Raw genomic sequence first — 21301 nt, forward strand, 5'->3', positions numbered from 1 at the left:
GGCAACACTTACTACCAGTGCTTGCTTGAACTCCAAAGATTATTCAGTGAGGCAAAGTCAGTGCCTCAGCAACACATTCTTCCTGCTACTCCCTCAGGAGGCTTATCACTCACAGACAAATTTAACAACAGGACCAATGTTCACATTTCCCCAAGCTCAGCTCAAGATCTTCAGATATCCCTGGCCAGTTTTGCTCAGTGGTTAGAGCGTTGGCCCATGGACCAAGGAATCATAAGTTCGATTCCAGTCAGGGGCATGTACCTCGGTTGCGGTTCGTCCCTGGCCCTGGTTGGGATCGTGAGGGAGGCAACCAGTCAATATGTCTCTCTCACATTGATGTTTCTCTCTCTCTCCCTCTCTCTCCTTCCACTCTGTCTGAACAACAACAAAAAAAAAGGAAAAAATATATCCTTGGGTGAGGATTTTAAAAAAAATCTTCAGCCCTGGCCAGTTTGGCTCAGCAGTTAAAACGTCGGCCCACGGACCAGAGAGTCCCGAGTTCAGTTACAGCTAAGGGCAGGTACCTCGGTTGCAGTTCGTCCTCGCCCCTGCTGGGGTTGTGCGGGTGGCAACCAGTCAATGTTTCTCTCTCTCTCTTCCTCTCTCTTTCCCTCCCACTCTATCTGAAGATAGATGAAAAAATGTCCTTGGTGAGGATAAAAAAAAAAAAATCTTCAGAGCAGTTTAGTTTGATGCAACTCTCCCTCTATGGACAGAACTTGGCTTCACAGCGGCAGTGGAGGGGTCTTAGCAACATCAGGACAGGAGGCTCGATACGCATGTTTCATAAGGCCAGATTTCCCTCTTGATACAAATTCCATAATTTAAGAAATGGGCTTTTTCCTCATGTTCTGGGAAAGGAGATCCAGAGTAGTATGAGGTTACCTGGTATAATGCACAGACCTAATTTAGATTCCTTTCCTGGGGAGGCCTGGCAGCAGCTACATAGCTTTTTCCCTAGTTAGCCAACTGTATATACTATGTCAACCGTCTCCTGTCCTTCTCAGACAACTTAGTTTGACTCTTCGAGAGTTTCATTGGTCAACATCAACCTTGAAGCACAGGGACTCTTCAGGAATCATAGGCAAGAGGTTTGAGGTTAAAACTCAAACCCAGACCTGATTCTGAACTCCACAAGTCCACAGTCCTTTGGGGGAAGAATGGTAAAAAATGAAGGTAGACTGTTGCTGGAGGTCTTCATGCAGGTGTTTGAGGAGATCACTTTTTCAGGGATGTTTAAAAGGAACTGATTATGCCATCACATCATTGCAGTGTAAGCTTCCTGAGGGTCAGGACAACATCCCAGTCATTTCTTTACTTCATATTCCCAAATGAAGGCATAGAGAATTATTTTGCACAAAGTAGCAGTTAATAAAGTTTGCTGATTGTTTCTTTAATTAATAATAATAAAAACACATGGGCAGATAAATTAGAGAGGAGAAAGGGGTGAAATACTCACTGACAGAGAGGTGCCTGCTTCTGGACTCGGGAGGCTGGTAGATGGTATTTATATCTCCAGCAGACTGGGAAGCTTTGATCCGCACCTGCCTGGACACCCCAGAGTGGGGAGAGGAACTGGTCTGCAAGATAAGAGGAAAAAGGTTAAGCTATCTTTAAGCAGCTGGGCTGAGAAAAGCCCCCTCACCCTTCCCTAGAATCCCCATACTTTCAGCCTTTATGCTTTCAATACATGAGCTTCAGCTAGCTACTCAGCTTTCCTCCTAATCTCACTACTCAATATGTCTTGGAAAATCACTATTTGCTCAATGTAGTTTTATAACTTCACTGATATATGAGCACTGAGACCCAGTGCCCCAATTTAATAGGCGATGACCCAGACACAGAGGAACAACAGGCATTCCTCTAATAATCTGCCAAACAGAAAAGAGTTGTAAATACTCTCTCATAAAATTCTCCAGAGAACTTGGGAAGAATAGCAGGAAAAGCCGGAAATTATTTCAGCAGCAAGATCACCTGCCGAATGGGGGTCAGGATAGAGAATGATGGCAAACTCCTTGCCCAACAAAATTCTGGTTGATAAATATGATATGCATTTTTTTTTTTATCCTCACCCGAGGACATTTTTCCATTTTTTGTTCAGGTAGAGTGGGAGGGAGAGAGAGGAACAGAGAGAGAGAGAGAGAAACATCGATGTGAAAGGAACACATCGAGTGGCTGCCACCCGCACAACCGACCAGGGCCAGGGACAAACTGCAACCGAGGTACGTGCCCTTAGCGGGAACCGAACCCGGGTCTCTCAGGACCGCAGGCCGACGCTCTAACCGCTGAGCCAAACCGGCCAGGGCAATATGATATGCATTTTTATTTTATTTTTTAATTTTTTATCCTCACCCGAGGACATTTTCCATTTTTTGTTCAGATAGAGTAGGAGGGAGAGAGAGGAAGAGAAAGAGAGAAACATCGACGTGAAAGGGACACATCAAGTGGCTGCCACCCACACCACCCAACCAGGCTGGAGACAAACTGGAACATGGTACATGCCCTTAGCGGGAATTGAACCTGGGTCTCTCTGGACCACAAGCTAATGCTCTAACCACTGAGCCAAACCGGCCAGGGCTAAATATGCATTTTTAAAAGTAGCTTGATATGCTGTTTCTTCCCCAACCATAATCACTCCCTGAAAATTAAGGTAAGATCTCAGTTGCTTCATATTACTGGAGTTTACATATGTGAACCATCTCAGAATTGTGTTCATTTGGGAAAGGCTATTTCCATTCTGCCAGAGGTACCATTCTACCAGAGGTCAAGGACCTCAGAACAGGGTCAGCAGCCTTACCACATCGACCCCACTTTTGCATTGACCCAGTCAAGCCACCAGGTGAGCCCTAGAGAGAAAACAAAGCAATAAGGGGGGGAGGGGCTTGAATTCAGAAAGCTTAAAACTGAAGCTTGGAGGTGAGCAAGTGATGTCAGGATATGTTTACAAACATACAGAGTCCTTCTTAGAGTGGAAACAAGAGCTTGGGATTTACGAATAATTTGGGTCAAAGTTTCTACTTGCTTCTCTCTTTTACCTCCCAGAAGAAAAAAAGTCCAACCTAAACAAACTATATCCTGTCCTCCAGGAAAAGGTTTCCCACTCTTAGGGGTGAGTTCAGCTGCCAAGTAGCCTCCTCTAGTCTCCCCACACCAGACTTTTCACATGCAAGCTGTCTTGACAAACTATCTTGCCCTAAGGGGAAGTCAGAACCAAGGGGAAGTAGATGTTCTTGCTGAAGTCTCCGATGTGCAATACCTCTCTGCTGAGAGTCAGAAAGGAAAAAATAGTCAAAGCCACATACCGAGGCAGCAGGCCAGTGAAGGGCAAGGGAAGGCCATAGCCCTGCAGTCAGAAGAGCTGCATGATGAGTACCATGAGGACAGCTGCTTGGACACAGGGCCTTACACATAGTGGAAATTCAAGAAATCTTCACAACATGAATTAGATAGAAATGTATCAATGGACATATACTCTCAATTCTCCATTTTAAAATTTATAAAGGGGAATACTCTCAATAATAAAGATATTTTTTTTTTAAATCTAAAAGCTGAGATAGAAAAGTAGGTTCAACAGCCAGCACAAATATAAATTTGTAACAAACAAACAAACAAACAAACAGAGCCTGATACTTGCTATCCTGCTTCTAATGAACTGTGGAAGACTACAATAATTCTAAGATCCCTTTCCTAGATGGTAACTAATAGGTACTGGACTACAAGTCAGAATATCTAGATTCTGTCACTATATACTGCCTCACCTAGGGCAAGTCACTTTATGTCTCAGTGTCCCCAGATGTAGACTGGTGGTAACAAATGCCTGCCTACCCTGGACCCCTCTAAGTTACAAAAATTGAATGAGATACATGTAAATTTTGTTCTATCTTCCTGCACTTGCCCCATTATCTTAGAAAGACTGAGAGGAACTACCTTTTATCAGCGGTTTTCAACCTCTGGGATGCAACCCTTTTGGGGGTAGAACGACCCTTTCACAGGGGTCGCCTAAGACATAACAGTAGCAAAATTACAGTTATGAAGTAGCAATCAAAATAATTGTATAGTTGGGGGCCACCACATGAGAAACTGTACTAAAGGGTCGCAGCATTAGGAAGGTTGAGAACCACTGCTTTAGATTATCCTTGATATTTTGAACTTAAACAGTAGACAAGAAAGCATCAAGCTTATTGATGAGAAATTTGGGAACTGGATAACATTTGGATGACATGAGTTTATTTTTGTTACAGAGAATCTGGTAAGAAAACAAAATGCCACACTCAGTTTAAGGCAGATGGGTATTTAGATTTTATAGTATGCAGATACAAGAGAAGGTTAAGCTTGAGATTACAATGGAAACCTGGGTCTATAAAGTTATAAGAAGGTCAAGAGCAGAAATTAAGAGTTAGATGCACACATGTTTAGAAAAGTCTTTATTTATTTATTTTAATCCTCACCTGAAAACATGCTTTTTTTGGGTCCATTTAATAATTTTAGAGAGAGAGGAAGGGAGAGGAGGAGAGAGAAACATGGATGTGAACGTGAAACACTGACTGGTTGCCTCCCACATGCACCCCTACCGGTGACTGAACCCTGGGTATGTGCCCTGACTGGAAATCGAACCTGTGATCATGACCTTTAGGTGTACGGGATGATGCCCCAACCAACTAAGGCATACCGGCCAGAGCTAGAGAAGTCTTTAATAAGTTAAGAGTTGATGGTGCAAGGCAGTGGCCTAGGGCAGTGAGAACTATTGAAGGTAATGATGAAATATCTTAAAATGGCAATACAAAGCAAGGCTAGAGAGAGGCTCTTCAGACAAAGAGGAGGTTCTGTGATTATCAAAATCTAGGAGTTCCCAGGTAAGAATGATATTGAGGCCTAAAAGTAATGGCTTTGGCCAGGTGAGGTGAAGAGGGCTATGAATATACACCTTGGTGAAATCAAGACAGAGGAAAAATTAGAAGCTGTCATAGAAGGATCAATAGAAAAGGAATCTAGAGAGAAAAAAGAGATAGCACATGTAAAAACAGGAATAAAAAAGGGAAATAAAGGTATAGGTGGTAACAAAAGGTAGATGAGGCACCAAGTGGCTAAAAATGGAGGAACTAGGTAGAGAAACAAAGTGAGGACAGTTATCAGCAGGAGATAAAGACATGTTATCTTGGGGCAGTGAATTTCAAGTGTAAGCTGTGAGCTGGTGCCAGGCCACAACTTGTGGTTTACCAGTGCTCGGCCAGGTAAGTAAAGAAATGGAGAGTAACTCTTGAAAAATTTTTATAGCAATTTTGCAAGAATGACTTTATGTCCACTGAATCTAACAACAACAAAAAAAACCTGTTAACTTGCCCTGGCCAGTTTGGCTCAGCGGTTAGAGCGTCAGCCTGCGGTCTGGAGAGACCCGGGTTCGGTTCCCGCTAAGGGCACGTACTTCGGTTGCAGTTTGTCCCCGGCCCTGGTTGGTCGTGCGAGTGGCAGCCACTCGATGTGTCCCTTCACGTCGATGTTTCTGTCTGTCTCTCCCTTCCTCTCTCTCCCTCCCACTCTATCTGTACAAAAACTGGAAAAATATCCTCGGGTGAGGATAAAAAAAACAAACAAACAAACAAAAAAACCTGTTAACTTGTATTTTTTAGTATGTCTCTAGTTTATTTTTCCATACTTTTAAGTTTTGTGTAAAAAAAAAAAAATTGGTCCATGCAGATTGGAAGTTAGAAGAACAAAACTGATATTCCATCACTGATAGTTAGGGAAGCATGGCTCTAGAAGTGGGATTCCTAAGCACACAGCAATTTTGGATCATACTTCTGTAAATTAAGCAGCTTGAAGTCTAGTTGAGGAAGTTTCCAAGGAAAGATTTTATCACCACCATTACCAGTCACTGTTAGTCTTATGGTTATTTAATTAAATTATGGTATATCTACTCAAGGGAATCATATATCCTTATAAATTATAATTACGAAGGCTGTATATTAACATAGAAAAATGTACATGACAATTTAAGTGAAAAAAAAAAGATTTAGAAAATTTTATAAATACCATTGATAACACTTAAAGTAAGTATACATATGGCCAAAGACTGGAGGAGCACATGCAAAAATCAATCAATCAATGTATTATGGTGATCATCTTTCTAACAATTCTGGGTGTTGCAGCAGCATCTGCAGCTGTGTGCACCCCCTTAATGAATGAGAAAGTGGATGTAAAGAACCAGTTGTCCATACCTTCTCATCAGGGGAGAGGCGGAATCACAAACAGAGGAGCTAGATTCCAGTCAAGCAATCACATCATTAAACCAAACCCCAATTCCAACTTCTTCTGTAAGGAAGTGGTTTGCTGAATATAATCTCTGTTTGACTCTTGTTAATAATTCAAGAAGTATTTACTATGGTATTCTTAAGAGAATGGGTAGGAAAGGGATTACAAAATAGTAAGACAGCTCCTGCTCTCAAGGAGTGTATAATCTTTTAGGGTAAAACTTAGAACTATGGCCCTGGCCGGTTTGGCTCAATGGTTAGAGCATTGGCCTGCAGACCGGAGAGTCCCGGGTTCGGTTCCCACTAAGGGCACATACCTCAGTTGCAGTTTGTCCCGGGCCCCGGTTGGGGTCATGTGGGTGGCAGCCACTCGATGTGTCTCTCTCTCTTCCTCCCTCTCTATCTGAAGATAAATGCAAAAATGTCCTCAGGTGAGGATTAAAAAAAAAAATTAGAACTGGGCAACAACTAGAGGATAATTGCTAAGGAAACTATAAACTGTGTGCAAATTACATCCAATGACTAAAGAAACAGGGAATAATCAAAATGGCCTCAGTCAATATATTAACCAAATTGCAGAGAGGAAATCATGCTAGATCCTTTAAAAAAGGTAATAGCCATGATCTGGCAAAGAGGATGAAGGAAGAACTGAAGAAAAGGGGAGTATGTTGAAGAATATAGAAAGATAAGATGGGGAGTTAAAAGCAAGGGTAGTTGGTGATAAACCCTGGATGCTAGGCTAAATGTAGATCTTATATGGTAGGCAATAAGGAAGGACTATATAAGGAGCAGGTGAGTAATTTATTTTATTTATTTTATCCTCACCCGAGGACAGTGGGAGGGAGAGAGGGAGGAAAAGAGACAGAAATATCAATGTGAGAGAGACACATCAAGTGGTCGCCACCCACACAACCCCAACTGGGGCAGGGGATATACTGTAACAGAGGTACGTGCCCTTAATGGGAACCGAACCCGGGACTCTCTGGTCTGCGGGCCGACACTCTAACCATTGAGCCAAACCGGCCAGGGCGCAGGTGAGTAATTTAAATAGAGAAATGAAATAATAAAGTATATATTTTTACTTTAGAATACTTCCCAAAATATATCCAGAAAAAAGACACACTTGGGATACAAAAGACCAACTCTCATGCATAAAAACACTTCTGTAATATTAGAAAACATCTTCTTAATTCTTTTATTCTTCCTTTATTGATTTTTTAGAGAGAGAGGAGAAGGAGAAGGAGAGAGAGAGAGAGAGAGAAACATCAATGAGACCCCCACTGGGGATCAGGCCCACAACCTGGGCATGTGTCTGACCAGGAAATGAACTGGCGACCTCTTGTTACATGGGTAAATACTCAACCACTGAGCCACACCAGCCGGACCATCTTCTTAATTCTAAGGCTTCCTAATTACATTCTCCTGTGCCTTATCCTAATTAATAGGACAGTTGAACCCAATAAGTCTCTTTAAAAATAAATGGTCAGCCCTGGCCTGTTTGGCTCAGCAGTTAGAGCACTGGCCTGCACACCAGAGAGTCCCGGGCTCGGTTCCTGCTAGGGGCACGTACCTCGGTTGCAACTTGTCCTGGGCCCTGGTTGGGAACCGGGGTCATGTGGGTGGCAATCACTCGATGTGTCTCTCTCACGTCAATGTTTCTCTCTCTCTTCCTTCCTCTCTCCCTCCCGTTCTACCTGAAAATAAATGCAAAAATGTCCTCGGGTGAGGATAAAAAATAAATAAATGGTCAGAGGAAGACACAGTTGCAGCTGCAGTGCAGCTCTGTCCCACACGCTCCTGTTCCTGACTCACTGCTATTTGCTGTTGCCTAGGAACAAGTTGGTCCTAGCCATGGCTTTTTTTTTTTTTTTTTATCCTCACCCGAGGACACTCTCTTTCCATTTTTTGTTCAGATAGAGGGGGAGGGAGAGAGAGAAAGAGAGACAGAGAAACATTGACGTGAAAGGGACACATTGAGCCCTGGCCGGTTTGGCTCAGCGGTTAGAGCATCGGCCTGTGGTCCTGAGAGACCCGGGTTCGGTTCCCGCTAAGGGCACGTACCTCGGTTGCAGTTTGTCCCCGGCCCTGGTCGGTTGTGCGGGTGGCAACCACTCGATGTGTCCCTTCACATCGATGTTTCTCTCTCTCTCTGTTCCTCTCTCTCTCCCACTCTACCTGAACAAAAAAAAAAAAAGAACAACAACAAAAAAAAGAAAGGGACACATTGAGTGGCTGCCACTCGCATGACCAACCAGGGCCGGGGACAAACTGCAACCAAGGTACGCGCCCTTAGCAGGAACCGAACCCGGGTCTCTCTGGACCACAGGCCGATGCCCCAACCACTGAGCCAAACAGGCCAGGCGGCTTTTTTTTTTTAAATCCTCACCCACGGACACTTTTTTTGGTCTTTATCTTCAGATAGAGCAGGAGGGAGAGAGAGAAACATCCACGTGAGAGACACACATCGAATGGTCACCACACACATGACCCCAACCAGGACCGGGCCAAACTGCAATCTGAGGCACATGCCCTTAGCAGGAATAGGGACTCTCTGGTCCCAGGCAGGGCTGCAGCCATGGCTTGCAAAGATACTGGGAAAGAGCCAGCCGGTGTGACTGAATGGACTGGGCATTGTCCCAGGAACTGAGAGGTCCTGGCTCGATTCCTGGTCAGGGCACATGCCCGGGTTTCGGGCTCAATCCCCAGTGGGGGGCGTGCAGGAGGCAGCTGATTGGTGTGTCTCTCTTACATCAATGTGTCTATCTCTCTCTCCCTTCTTTTCTCTCTAAAAAAATCAATAAAGCCCTGGCTGGATTGGCTCAGCGGTTAGAGCGTTGGCCCACAGGCTGGAGAGTCTGGATTTGATTCTGGCCAAGGGCATGTGCCTCGGTTGTGGTTCTCCCCAGCCCCAGTTGGGGATGTGTGGGAGGCAACCAGTCGATGTCTCTCTCACATAGACGTTTCTCTCTCTCTCTCTCTCTAAAAAATATATTGGAAAGACACCCACAGAACCAGAGGTGGCCATTCGCCAAATTAATATCACTCTAAACAAGCTTCATTGTAAAGTCTTTGGACAAGGTGTGTGCTCACTTGATCAGAGGTGCAAAGGAAAACAATCTCAAAGTGAAAGGACCAATTTGGATGCCTACCAATATTCTGAGAGTCACTATAAGAAAAACTCCCTGTGGGGAGGGTTCTAAGACTTTGAGACTTGGGATCAGTTTCAGATGAGGATCTATAAGCGACTCACTGACTTTCACAGTCCTTCTGAGACTGTTAAGCAGATTATTTCCATCAGGACTGAGCCAGGAGCTGAGGGTGAAATCACAACTGCAGATGCTTAAATCAACCTTTTTTTAAAAATCCTCACCCAAGGACATTTTTTTCCATTTTTTTGTTCAGATAGAGTGGGAGAGAGAGAGAGGAAGAGAGAGAGAGAGAGAGAGAGAGAAACATCGATGTGAAAGGGACACATTGAGTGGCTGCCACCCGCATAACCAACCAGGGCCGGGGACAAACTGCAACCGAGGTACGTGCCCTTAGCGGGAACTGAACCCGGGTCTCTCTGGACCGCAGGCTGACGCTCTAACCGCTGAGCCAAACCGGCCAGGGCTAAATCAACCATTTTATTTTATTTTTTATTCTATTTTTTTAATCCTCACCCGAGGACATTTTTTCATTTTTTGTTCAGATAGAGTGGGAGGGAGAGAGAGGAAGAGAGAGAAACATCGACATGAAAGGTACACATCGAGTGGCTGCCACCCGCATGACCCAACCAGGGCTGGAGACAAACTTAACAGAGATATGTGCCCTTAGCGGGAACCGAACCTGGGTCTCTCTGGACCACAGGCGGATGCTTTAACTGCTGAGCCACACTGGCCTTTTTGATAAACTATCAGTTGTCAAAAAAAAGAGTCAGTATGAGCACCATTCCAGGCCTGGTATGATGCATCTACAGCTCTCATGCAGCAATGTCGGCTGTTCACGGCTGACTGTCTTTGAGTGTAAGGAAAGGAAAGAGTGCCAAGAAACCATCAGAAACATTAGTCCGAAGAAAACTGGTTCAGGAGTCAGTGTCTAGAAGACAGGCTCCGTTTACAAGCATTCTTATAGATCGCAGGCCCCCAGGGACCCTTTAGGAGAGGAAACTGCATAAGGAATAACTCCTCACTTCTGAGGGCCCCTGTAGATTGCCTGCCATTTGGTAAGGCAGCAGCTGGTAAGTTACAAGAGCCCTCCAGCCCAATGGCCTTTTTTCCAGTGAACAGAAGGAAATGTTTATCTCCTACATGTGTCCCAAAGGAAAGGCCGAGTTGCCGAGGAGTTGTGGGAGTTGGGTTTACAAAGCATGACAGTCTTGAATCTTTGACAGCCTTTGCTTATCAGCAAACCCCATGCTAATCAAATCTCTCTTGTTGGGGTCCAAATCTAATTGAAGAACATAAATATAGAGAAAAAAAAATTATCTTTTATTATAAAATGTTTTCCTTCTTCCCACACCACAAGCCAAGTAACCTTTAGTTGCAACTTTAACACTGATGACCAGTGAAATCAAATGCAGAAAGCTGGGTGGCCAGTGACACAGTAGATGAGGCCCTGTTTATGTTCTTGCTTTAGCAGTGGCTGAGGAACACAAAATTCTGTCAAGGAAGCAAGATGAACTCCTAAGGACAGCAAGCTTTGTCTTCCACTGCTATGCCATGACAGGGACTACTTACATGGTTTCTGTCCTGGGACAGCAGCAATATCCTAAGGCTTTTCATACTCGAGCTCCTATCCAAAATGTCAATTGCTTTATCAAGATCATCTTGGTTCTTCAGCAGGATGGAGAGCTGTGACACAGGACACAGAAAAAGGAAATCATATAAAAGTCTTTAGTTTACAAAAATAAGCAAAATAAAAAAATAAGCTTGGAAGAAAACAATATCATTGGATACTATGGGGTCTTAAAAGATTTATTTATTTATTTTTTTTATCCTCACCCGAGGATATTTTTCCATTTTTTGTACAGATACAGTGGGAGGGAGAGAGAGGAAGAGAGAGAGAGAGAGAAACATCGATGTGAAGGGACACATCGAGTGGCTGCCACCCGCACGACCCAACCAGGGCCGGGGACAAACTGCAACCGAATCACGTGCCCCCAGCGGGAACCGAACCCGGGTCTCTCCGGACCGCAGGCCGACACTCTAACCGCTGAGCCAAACTGGCCAGGGCTTAAAAGATTTAATTGAAACTATAGAGATATTTTCTTTTCTTTACATGTACAATTCAATAATTTTTAGTAAATTTACAGAGTTATGCAACCATCACCATAATTCAATTTTAAAACAATTCCAGCCCTGGCAAGTTTGGCTCAGCGGTTAGAGCGTCGGCCTGCGGTCCGGAGAGACCCGGGTTCGGTTCCCGCTAAGGGCACGTACTTCGGTTGCAGTTTGTCCCCGGCCCTGGTTGGTCGTGCGGGTGGCAGCCACTCGATGTGTCCCTTCACGTCGATGTCTCTCTCTCTCTCTCTCTCTCTCTCTCCCTCCCACTCTATCTGTACAAAAAATGGAAAAATATCCTCGGGTGAGGATAAAAAAAACAAAAATTCCATTGTTCCAACAAGATCTGTTATTTATAGTCATTCCCCCTTCTCACCCCACAGTTCCAGGCAACCACTAATCTACTTTCTGTCTCTATAGATTTGCCTTTTCTGGACATTTCATATAAATGGAATCATACAATGTTCATACATGTTCAATTCAATTCATACACAGTCTTTTGCATCTAGCTAAAGCACATATTTTTGTTTTGAGATATTTTCTAAGAAGAGATTCCTCTCTAAAAATACCCTTTACTCCAAAGCATCAAATCCCAAACCATTATAGTCATTTCTTTCCAAATTAAATAGTAGAATCATGTATGACATTAACAGAAAAAGCAGAAAAGGCATAGGTGGAGGAAGGGGGCAGGCAGAGGATGAAAACTGTTACTCAATAAGGACACAAATCTAGACCACACAGCAGGGTTTGAAATGGTAAATTTTATGGTAGGTGAATTATATCTCAATAAAGCTATTACTACAAATACATAAACATAAATAAAATAAAAGCTCAACAGATTTTTCATTTGTGATTCTCAAATCCTGATAGGGCAGGGTTTAGAGGACAAAGAAAGGAGAAAAGGGGTTGAGGGATTTTAAATTAATACAATGTAAATTAGTCAACTCTTGGCCACTGATATTAGCAGAGTATGGAAAGATATGAGTGATCTAAAATAATTAATAACAATTATTTATATTTAGCTTTAGAATTAATTCCTGCATAAACATTTGAATAAAGAAATGTCAAAAGCCCTGGCCGGTTTGGCTCAGCGGTTAAAGTGTCGGCCTGTGGTCCGGAGAGACCCTGGTTCGGTTCCCACTAAGGGCATGTACCTCGGTTGCAGTTTGTCCCCAGTTTGTCCTCGTGCGGGTGGCAGCCACTCGATGTGTCCCTTTCACATCAATGTTTCTCTCTCTCTCTCTCTCCCTCCTACTCTATCTGAATAAAGAATGAAAAAGTGTCCTCGGGTGAGGATAAAAAAAAGAAAAGAAAAGAAAAGAAAAGAAATGTCAAAAATTCTGGGCAATGATGTTAGGAGGTTTGAAATGGATTTGGGGACATATGGAATTCTTAATGGAAATACCAACGGAAATAGAAACGAGTACTAAATCATCCAGAAAAGTCTTTACTAACTAAAGAACGTCGTCGTCTTCTTTTTTTAATCCTCACCCGAGGATATTTTTCCATTTTTTTGTTCAGGTAGAGTGGGAGGGAGAGAGAGGAACAGAGAGAGAGAGAGAGAAACATCAAAGTGAAAGGGACACATCGAATGGCTGCCACTCGCACGACCCAACCAGGGCCGAGGACAAACTGCAACCGAGGCATGTGCCCTTAGCAGGAACCGAACCCGGGTCTGTCTGGGCTGCAGGCCGATGCTCTAACCGCTGAGCCAAACCGGCCAGGGCTAAAGAATGTCTTCTTTAGTGCTGATTACCTAGATGACTTTAGCCTCACTTTCTTACACAAACTATTGAAGTTTGAGCTGCAATTGTTTAAAGTTCTACGGATTTGACATTTATATTTTTAGGGTACTCATATTCTGTATTTAAAATGTGTTAGCTTACATACATTAAAATACATCTGTATTATTTATTATTATAGTTAGTGATTTACTTGCCAAAATTGCTATATTTCTAAAATTTATACAAAAAAAAAAAGATCAGCCCAGTTTTGTTCGGTGGTTGCGGTTGGAGTGTTGGCCCAAGTACTGAAGGGTCAAGGGCACATACCTGGTTGCAGGTTCTATCCCCAGCCCCAAAGGGGGGTATGCAGGAGGCAACCAATCTATGTGTCTCTCTCACATCAACGTTTCTTTCTCTCTCCCTCTCACCTTCTCTCCCACTATCCCGAAAAATCAATGGAAAAAGATCCTCAGGTAAGGATTAACAACAATAAAAACCCCAAAAAATCAAATGGTCTTATTTTTTGTTAACTATTTGGCAGTATATCCAATTGCAGTTGTACATTTTGTATGAAGGGACCTGGGAATTTCTGACCAACAAATCTCAACCCCTACAGATTGAAGCCTCAAACTATGGAGGAAATTCTAACTCTTCAACCAATAAAATCAAACTACACAGGAAGGAACTGACTCTCAAAGAGCCATGATGTTGCCCAGCTTTCTTGTCTTGTGCCCCAACTCAATTCCCTCTAGACCAGCAGTTTTCAACTGGTGTGCCACAATAATTTTTAAAACATGCAATATCTGACTATTTAGTCAGGGGCACTGACCTCTTTTCCCTTAGATTATCAAATAAAAAAATGACAAGAGCCAACACAGCAATGGCCATCCGGTGTGAATGAATCAAAATTATACCTACTTTTTTGTGAGATCAGCAAAAAATATATTTGGGTGTACTGCAGAATTTTATGTGTGCCATGAGATGAAAAAGGTTGAAAATTGCCACTCTAGACACATGTTCTATACTAGGCACAAACACATTACCTTTTAGACTAAGGCAAAGCACCAGTCTAAGCACACTGCAGCCTCTAATACCTTTCCTGTAGCTGGGAAAGCAGCTAAGTATTTGACATTCAAAAGAATTCCTTCCTGCCCTGGCCAGATAGCTCAGTTGGTTATAACGTTGTTCCAATATGCCAAGGATGTGGGTTCGATCCCCAGTCAGGGCACATAACAAGAATATGTTTCAGTTTCTCTCTTTCTCTCCCACTTCCCCTCTCTCTCAAAATCAATAAATAAAAATTAAAAGAAAAAAGAATTCGCCCTGGCCGGTTTGGCTCTGCGGTTAGAGTGTCGGCCTTCGGTCCGGAGAGAGCCGGGTTTGGTTCCCGCTAAGGGCATGTACCTCGGTTGCAGTTTGTCCCCGGCCCTGGTTGGTCGTGCGGGTGGCAGCCACTCAATGTGTCCCTTTCACTTTGATGTTTCTCTCTCTCTCTGTTCCTCTCTCTCCCTCCCACTCTAGCTGTACAAAAAAAAAAGAAAAAAGAATTCCTTCCTGGGTGATATTCTAAGTATGTATGAATAAATAAGGGCTACTGGGGCAGGGATTGGGGGGAAAGACGAGGAAGAATCAAAGAAATCACTGAATCAGGTGCTAACTTTTGAAACAAGCTACAACCAGGAGCTCTGAGAGAAGAATCCAGCATTTATGGCTATCAATAGAAGTTCTACCCACTGATTTCCCCCACCTCCCCAGCCCCTGATGAACTCTCCGCTTCTTAAGACTGTGCTAGAAAGAAAAAGATAACCTACAGAATGTAAAGGAGACAATATAAGCCCTGGCCCTGATACCATTCCTGATTCCACCATGGAGTATTAGTGCTACCGGCACTGAAAGAGCAGGGGGAATGGAAATAGCTATGTAATCTCCAATGTAGTAAAAACAAAATCAACAAACAAAAAAACCCCAGAAATCACAGAGTTACTAGAATTAAGAAAAAAGGCTCTAGAAAGTGAAAAACACATGATGATATTAGAGGAACAAACCAGGTAATCTTCAGTTAGGCAGAGAGTAAAAAAGTAGACAGCTATACTCACTGTTGTCCCCACACCATCCATCTACTTTTTTTTTTTAAACATTTTTTTTTTATCCTCACCCGAGGACATTTTTTCATCTTTGTTCAGATAGAGTGGGAGAGGGAGAGAGAGGGAGAGGGGGGGAGAGAGAGAGAGAGAGAGAGAGACAGAGAAACATCGACACAAAAGGGACACATTGAGTAGCTGCCTCCCGCACGACCCCAACCAGGGCAGAGGACAAACTGCAACTGAGGTACATGCCCTTAGTGGGAACCGAACCCGGGTCTCTCTAGACCACGGGCTGACGCTCTAACCACTGAGCAAAACTGGCCAGGGCTAAACATTTTTTTCTTTATTAATTTTAGAGAAAGAGGAAGGGAGAGGGAGAGAGAAATAGAAACATTGATGAGAGAGAACATTGACTGGCTGCCTCCTGCATGCCCCTCATTGGGGATTGGGCCCACAACCTGGGCATGTGCCCTGATTCAGGAATTGAACCAGCGACCTCTTGGTGCATGGGTCGACACTCAACCCAGTGAGCCACACTAGTCGGGCACCATCTACTTTCTTACCTCATTATTCATGTAATGTAGATCAAGAGGCTGCCCAAACACTGTTGTCACCTTGTGCTCCACATCTTCATATCTCACAGGCCGGCTAAATGCTATAATTCTGAAAAGCAACAGGAAGAATGGGTTAACTGCATATTTTAATGTAGGGTTTAGAAAGCTATGACTTCTGATTAATTAGCTTCCTTTTCTTTTCAATATAGAACACAATTTACCTCCCTCCCTCCCTCCCTCCCTCCCTCCCTCCCTCCCTCCCTTCCTTCCTTCCTTCCTTTCTTTCTTTCTTTTTTTGTTAATCCTCACCTGAGGATATTTTTCCATTGAATTTTAGAGAGAGTGAAAGAGAGGGATGGTGCGGGGTGTAGGGAAGAAAGAGAGAAACATCGATTGGTTGCCTCCCACATAATCCCAGGGTTGGGTATTGAACCTAAAACCTAGGTATGTGCCTTTAACCAGAATCGAACCCACAATCCTTTGGTCTGCGGGCCAACACTCTAACCGCTGAGCCAAACCGACCAGGGCCTCTTTATTGTTTCTTTTCTTCTCTTATCCATCTGTATCTTTTTACTCTTCCTCTGAGCATCTCAGGTTTGCCAATAGTACCCACAAGCATTGCTTAGTGCCAACCATTGCTCTACCACTTCAACTTGGAACTTTCTGTCAGTGTCAGCTCAGTATCATAGCAGGACACCTAGATTTAAAAATTATGTTCTAGCCCTGGCCGGTTTGGCTCAGCGGTTAGAGCGCCCACCTGTGGTCCGGAGAGACCCGGGTTCGGTTCCCGCTAAGGGCATGTACCTTGGTTGCAGTTTGTCCCCGGCCCTGGTTGGTCGTGCGGGTGGCAGCCACTCGATGTGTTCCTTTCTCATCGATGTTTCTCTCTCTCTCTCTTCCTCTCTCTCCCTCCCACTCTGTCTGTACAAAAAATGGAAAAATGTCCTCGGGTGAGGATAAACAAATAAAATAAAATAAAAAATAAAAATTATGTTCTAGCCTGGCCGGTGTGGCTCAGTGGACTGAACATCGTCCTATGGACTGAGAGGTCCCTTTCAATTCCTGGTCAGGGCACATGCCCAAGTTGCAGGCTCCATCCCTGGTAGGGGATGTGCATGAGACAGCCGATTGCTATTTCTCTCTCGCATGGATGTTTGTCTTAAAAAAAAAAAAAGAGAATCAATAAAAATTAAAAAAACAAAACAAAACTATGTTCCAACCATGGCCAGTGTGGCTCAGTTGTTACAGCATTTGTTTGGCCTGTGGACCAAAGGGTTGTGGATTCTATTCTTGGCCCCTGTTGGGATTGTGCAAGGGGCAACCAATCAATGTGTCTCTCTCACATCGATGTTTCTCTCTTTTCCCCCTCCTCTCTCCCTCCCTTCCACTCTTTCTAAAAATCAATAAAAAAATATCCTCAGGTGAGGATTAACCAAATAAATAAATAATAAAAATCAATGGAAAAAATATCCTTGGGTAAGGATAAAATAAAATAAAATAAAATAAAAACTATGTTCCAAATATTCCTGTTAGGAAGAAAACCTGAAGATTGGCTTAGCAGTCCTAAAACCTGGTCTTAACTCCTAACTGAACTTCAGGACCTGAAAATCTTTTCCGTTGTTCATTTTTGAGATGCCACAGGAATCTCAATACTAATTATCCTCAGAATCAAGATTTCCTACCATAGAATCATAGGAATTCCTCGCATTGGTTACATGCACGTTCAGTTTTTTAACCAGTGACACATGTGGGCATGTACGCAGTGTTGATATTGATGCTTTTCTAGAAAGACTCATTAGGTCAGAACTCTGTGACTATACTTAAAACCACTGAACTGTACAGTTTGTTAAAACTGTACGGGTGGTTAACATGACCTGTCATTAACTATCACATCAAAATTTAAAGTGGGAAAAGCTGAAATAAGATTGGCAAAATGTTGATAATGTTGAAGCTGGGTGACAGGTCCATGGAGGTTCAGTATAATATTATCTCTACTTTTGTGTGTATTTGAAATTTTCATTAAAAAGTTTTAATGAGTGTATTAGGTTGAACTATATGATAACTGCTGATAGTCCTGAAGTGGTAATTTCATATGGATTCAACATAATACTCTGAAACTTAAATAATTAAAACAAAAACAAGCAAACAGATTAGCAGATTAAAATATGAGAGAACCTCATACATATGTATATATATGTGTGTGTGTATATACACATATATACTCTTTCTATATATACATAGAAGAAAATATAGAATTAAAACATATGACACTGGGGAAGGATGTCCTAAGTAAGACATAAAATATAGAAGATAAGAAGACAGATTTGACAATAAAAATTTAAACTTCTGATGATAAAATAACCATCAACAAAGTTAAAAAAATATCAAACTTGGAAAAAATACCTGCAAAATCAATAGGAAAAAGACAGACAATCCAACAAAAAAAACAAGCAAAAAATATGATGAGAGAATTCAAAAAGTTATGAATGGCTAATAAACACATGAAAAGAAGCTTAATGTGATGGGGGAAATGAATATTAAAACTTCCTTCATCTCTAAGTAGTCTAGGCTAGATGAAGTCTTACTAGCATGTGGTGGAGTAATAGCACTCAGCATGGAGTCTCTACAGTTCTTGCCTTCCTCCATTCTGAGAAGAAGCAGTGTGTGGTTCTTTCACATCTTCCTTGCTCTCCCAGAGTAGGAAGAGCTATGACCAGAGGAAGAAGCAATAAGCCACAGAAAAAAGGAACCTATGCCATTGGATTTTAATGAAATCTGATCACATAATGTCTTTAATGTTGAAAGTTATACTGCTGAATATATTAGTCTGTATGTACCAGGAAATCCAACCATATTGTAATCCTTATACTTTTTCCCTTAAATCATCTGCCCTGAGCAGTGATACTGTTGGGTGCTACCTAGATATGGGTTACTAGTCACGAGCATTTTCTGGAGCCTGAGAGAATAGTTCCCTGTAAATTCCTAATCACAAATCGTACCCCCTTCATCAGGACCTCTGTAGGAGTTCAAAAGGGGACAGTCTTTTTGTTTTGTTTTATTCCTCACCTGAGGATATTTTTCTAGTTATTATCAGATAGAGTGGGAGGGAGGGAGAGAGAGAGAGAAATATCAATGTGATAGAGCCACGCCGACTGGTTGCCTCCCGCACTACCCGACCAGGGCTGGGGACAAACCGCAACAGAAGTAACGTGCCCTTGACCAGAATCGAACCCATGACTCATTGGTCTGCGGGCCGATGCTATAACCACTGAGCCAAACCGGCCAGGGTGGGGCCAGCCTTTCTGAATAAAACACCAGAAGACCACTCAGATGTCCCCAGCACACTGAGAAAAGAAAGAATTGGGCTCAGAGATAAATCTTCCTGCATTTGGCCTGGCGACAAGCCATTCAAAATCCCAAAAGCCTGGTCAAGATCAGAAACCAGTACTTCCAGATTTGGTAAGATCTAAACTGCTGCCATCACAGAGAGTAACAAGCATTTTTAGGTCAGTGCTTCAAAGAGGGGTCTAACATCCATAACAACTACCCCCACCAGTGTCCAGAAATGAAGATTTCAAAGAGAACAAGATCTTAATCTACTTCTGTCCTCTTGGGGTTAAGAGGGAAAAGGGTCAAGAGTCTGGGCCCCAACCTTCCAAAGCAAAGGGGAAGTCAGCTCACCAGAATGGATACTTAGCACAGATAAATGGGAAAAGTTACTATTTCTTTCCTTTTTTCTATCCATTTTAATTTTATAAGGGCCTAAATATTTAGATACCATCCATATTCCCTGTAAAAAGTAAAGAAAGCCCACAATAACATTCTCTACAAAATCCTAAGACATGAAATACATGAAACCAGAGCTGTCTGGCACAAAGCAGCTTGAACTTGGCTTCCCTGCACCAACTTTATAAAGTCCTTGATTCCACATAGTACACAAACAGTGAAATGCCATGGCTCCTGAAAACAGCTCCATAAAAAGAGAATGCAGTTTTCAAAACCTTGATACCAATGCTCTGCTGCTCAGGGCTTCAAAAGGCCATTCCTGCCTGACCACCTTAAATATTTGTGGTTTCAATCTGGCAGCTTCTCTGAAACTAAACACATACACTTTCTCAGTTTAAGTCTGCTCACTGTAACTGCATACCACTTTGGGAACAGGAATTCAGGAGAGCATAACTGCATAATTAGGCTTCAACACAATTGAGCTTTTGATTTCGTATCTACTGAAAACTCTGTGCAGCTTCAAATTTGGCCATCCCTACAAAACCCAGTCAGGTCAGAAGTGTGAAAAGCAGCAATAATAAAGTGACAATTTAACTTCCCTGCTACTGGCAGGACACAAGAGGAGCAGCTGGGGACAAGGCTCAGAAGACCTTCCTCCTTCCAGGCCTGGAACAGCCTTAGAACCCACACAGCAGCAGCAGGACTGTGGCTATGCAAACCACTCTATGCAAAATGTTTCCACCAAGCAGCCTCGGACAACCTTGTTGGCTTGTAGATATATCTTTTTAAGAAAGAGCTACAGCTATAGATATCCTATGGAACTAGCTTCAAAGTGGACTGAAAGCTGCCAGCAGCAGAGAACAGCCAGTACTAAGAATGTCTGGAGGCACTAAGGTCTTCTGGTGGGTCTTGTAAAGGAGAGGGACCTTATACTCATGGGTATCCTTTTCACCTCTCCAAATACTAAGAGCTAAGAAAAACTATGGATATCAATGGGAGAAAGGCAGAGTGGGAAATAGACATGAAAGGCACATTTATGCACATACATACACATAGGATCCCAAATATCCTGTAACCAGAGTTGTCTGTAGTTTCTAGAAGTTCTTCCTTAATAACTTGAGAAATTAAATGGAGTCATATTTTTCTCCACTAAGAAAGTCTACCTTGAGCCCTGGACGGTTTGGCTCAGCGGTTAGAGCGTCCGCCTGCGGTCCAGAGAGACCCGGGTTCGGTTCCCGCTAAGGGCATGTACCTCGGTTGCAGTTTGTTCCTGGCCCTGGTTGGTCGTGCAGGTGGCAGCCACTCGATGTGTCCCTTTCACATCGATGTTTCCCTCTCTCTCTCTTCCTCTCTCTCCCTCCCGCTCTGTCTGTACAAAAAATGGAAAAATGTCCTCGGTTGAGGATAAAAAAAAAAAAAAAAGAAAGTCTACCTTGACTTCCTACCAAAAAACAAACAAAAAAAAACAACAACAAAAACTAAATACTGACAATGAAGAAAAGAACATCAGGGTTTTGTAATATTATTTTCACTTCCCTAATAAGATAAAATACAGAATATAGACTGAAAAATTCCCTCTTCCCATGTTCTCAAGTGATCTGAAATCTTTCACGTCTGAGGGATTTGGTGAAGTTTCCCATGACCTAGACATTATAAAAAAAAAACTTCCAATTCACCACCCTGGCCCCTGACACGGACAAAATT

General features: G+C 42.8%; 1 protein-coding gene across 4 annotated transcripts in view; it reads right to left on the reverse strand.

The window, feature by feature from the left end:
- Nucleotides 1–21301, reverse strand: part of MAP3K3 (mitogen-activated protein kinase kinase kinase 3) — a 68652-nt gene that overhangs the window by 23147 nt on the left and 24204 nt on the right. For all 4 annotated transcript variants that reach the window (XM_036269733.1, XM_036269731.1, XM_036269732.1 and 1 more), the window contains 3 exons: nucleotides 15881–15980; nucleotides 10967–11080; nucleotides 1460–1580 (listed from right to left, as the gene is read on the reverse strand). In XM_036269733.1, the coding sequence (XP_036125626.1) occupies nucleotides 1460–1580; nucleotides 10967–11080; nucleotides 15881–15980 (335 nt within the window). The remainder of the gene's footprint in view (nucleotides 1–1459; nucleotides 1581–10966; nucleotides 11081–15880; nucleotides 15981–21301) is intronic.

The sequence above is a fragment of the Molossus molossus genome, unplaced genomic scaffold (genome assembly GCF_014108415.1).
Source record: "Molossus molossus isolate mMolMol1 unplaced genomic scaffold, mMolMol1.p scaffold_m16_p_19, whole genome shotgun sequence".
NCBI classification, from domain to species: domain Eukaryota; kingdom Metazoa; phylum Chordata; class Mammalia; order Chiroptera; family Molossidae; genus Molossus; species Molossus molossus.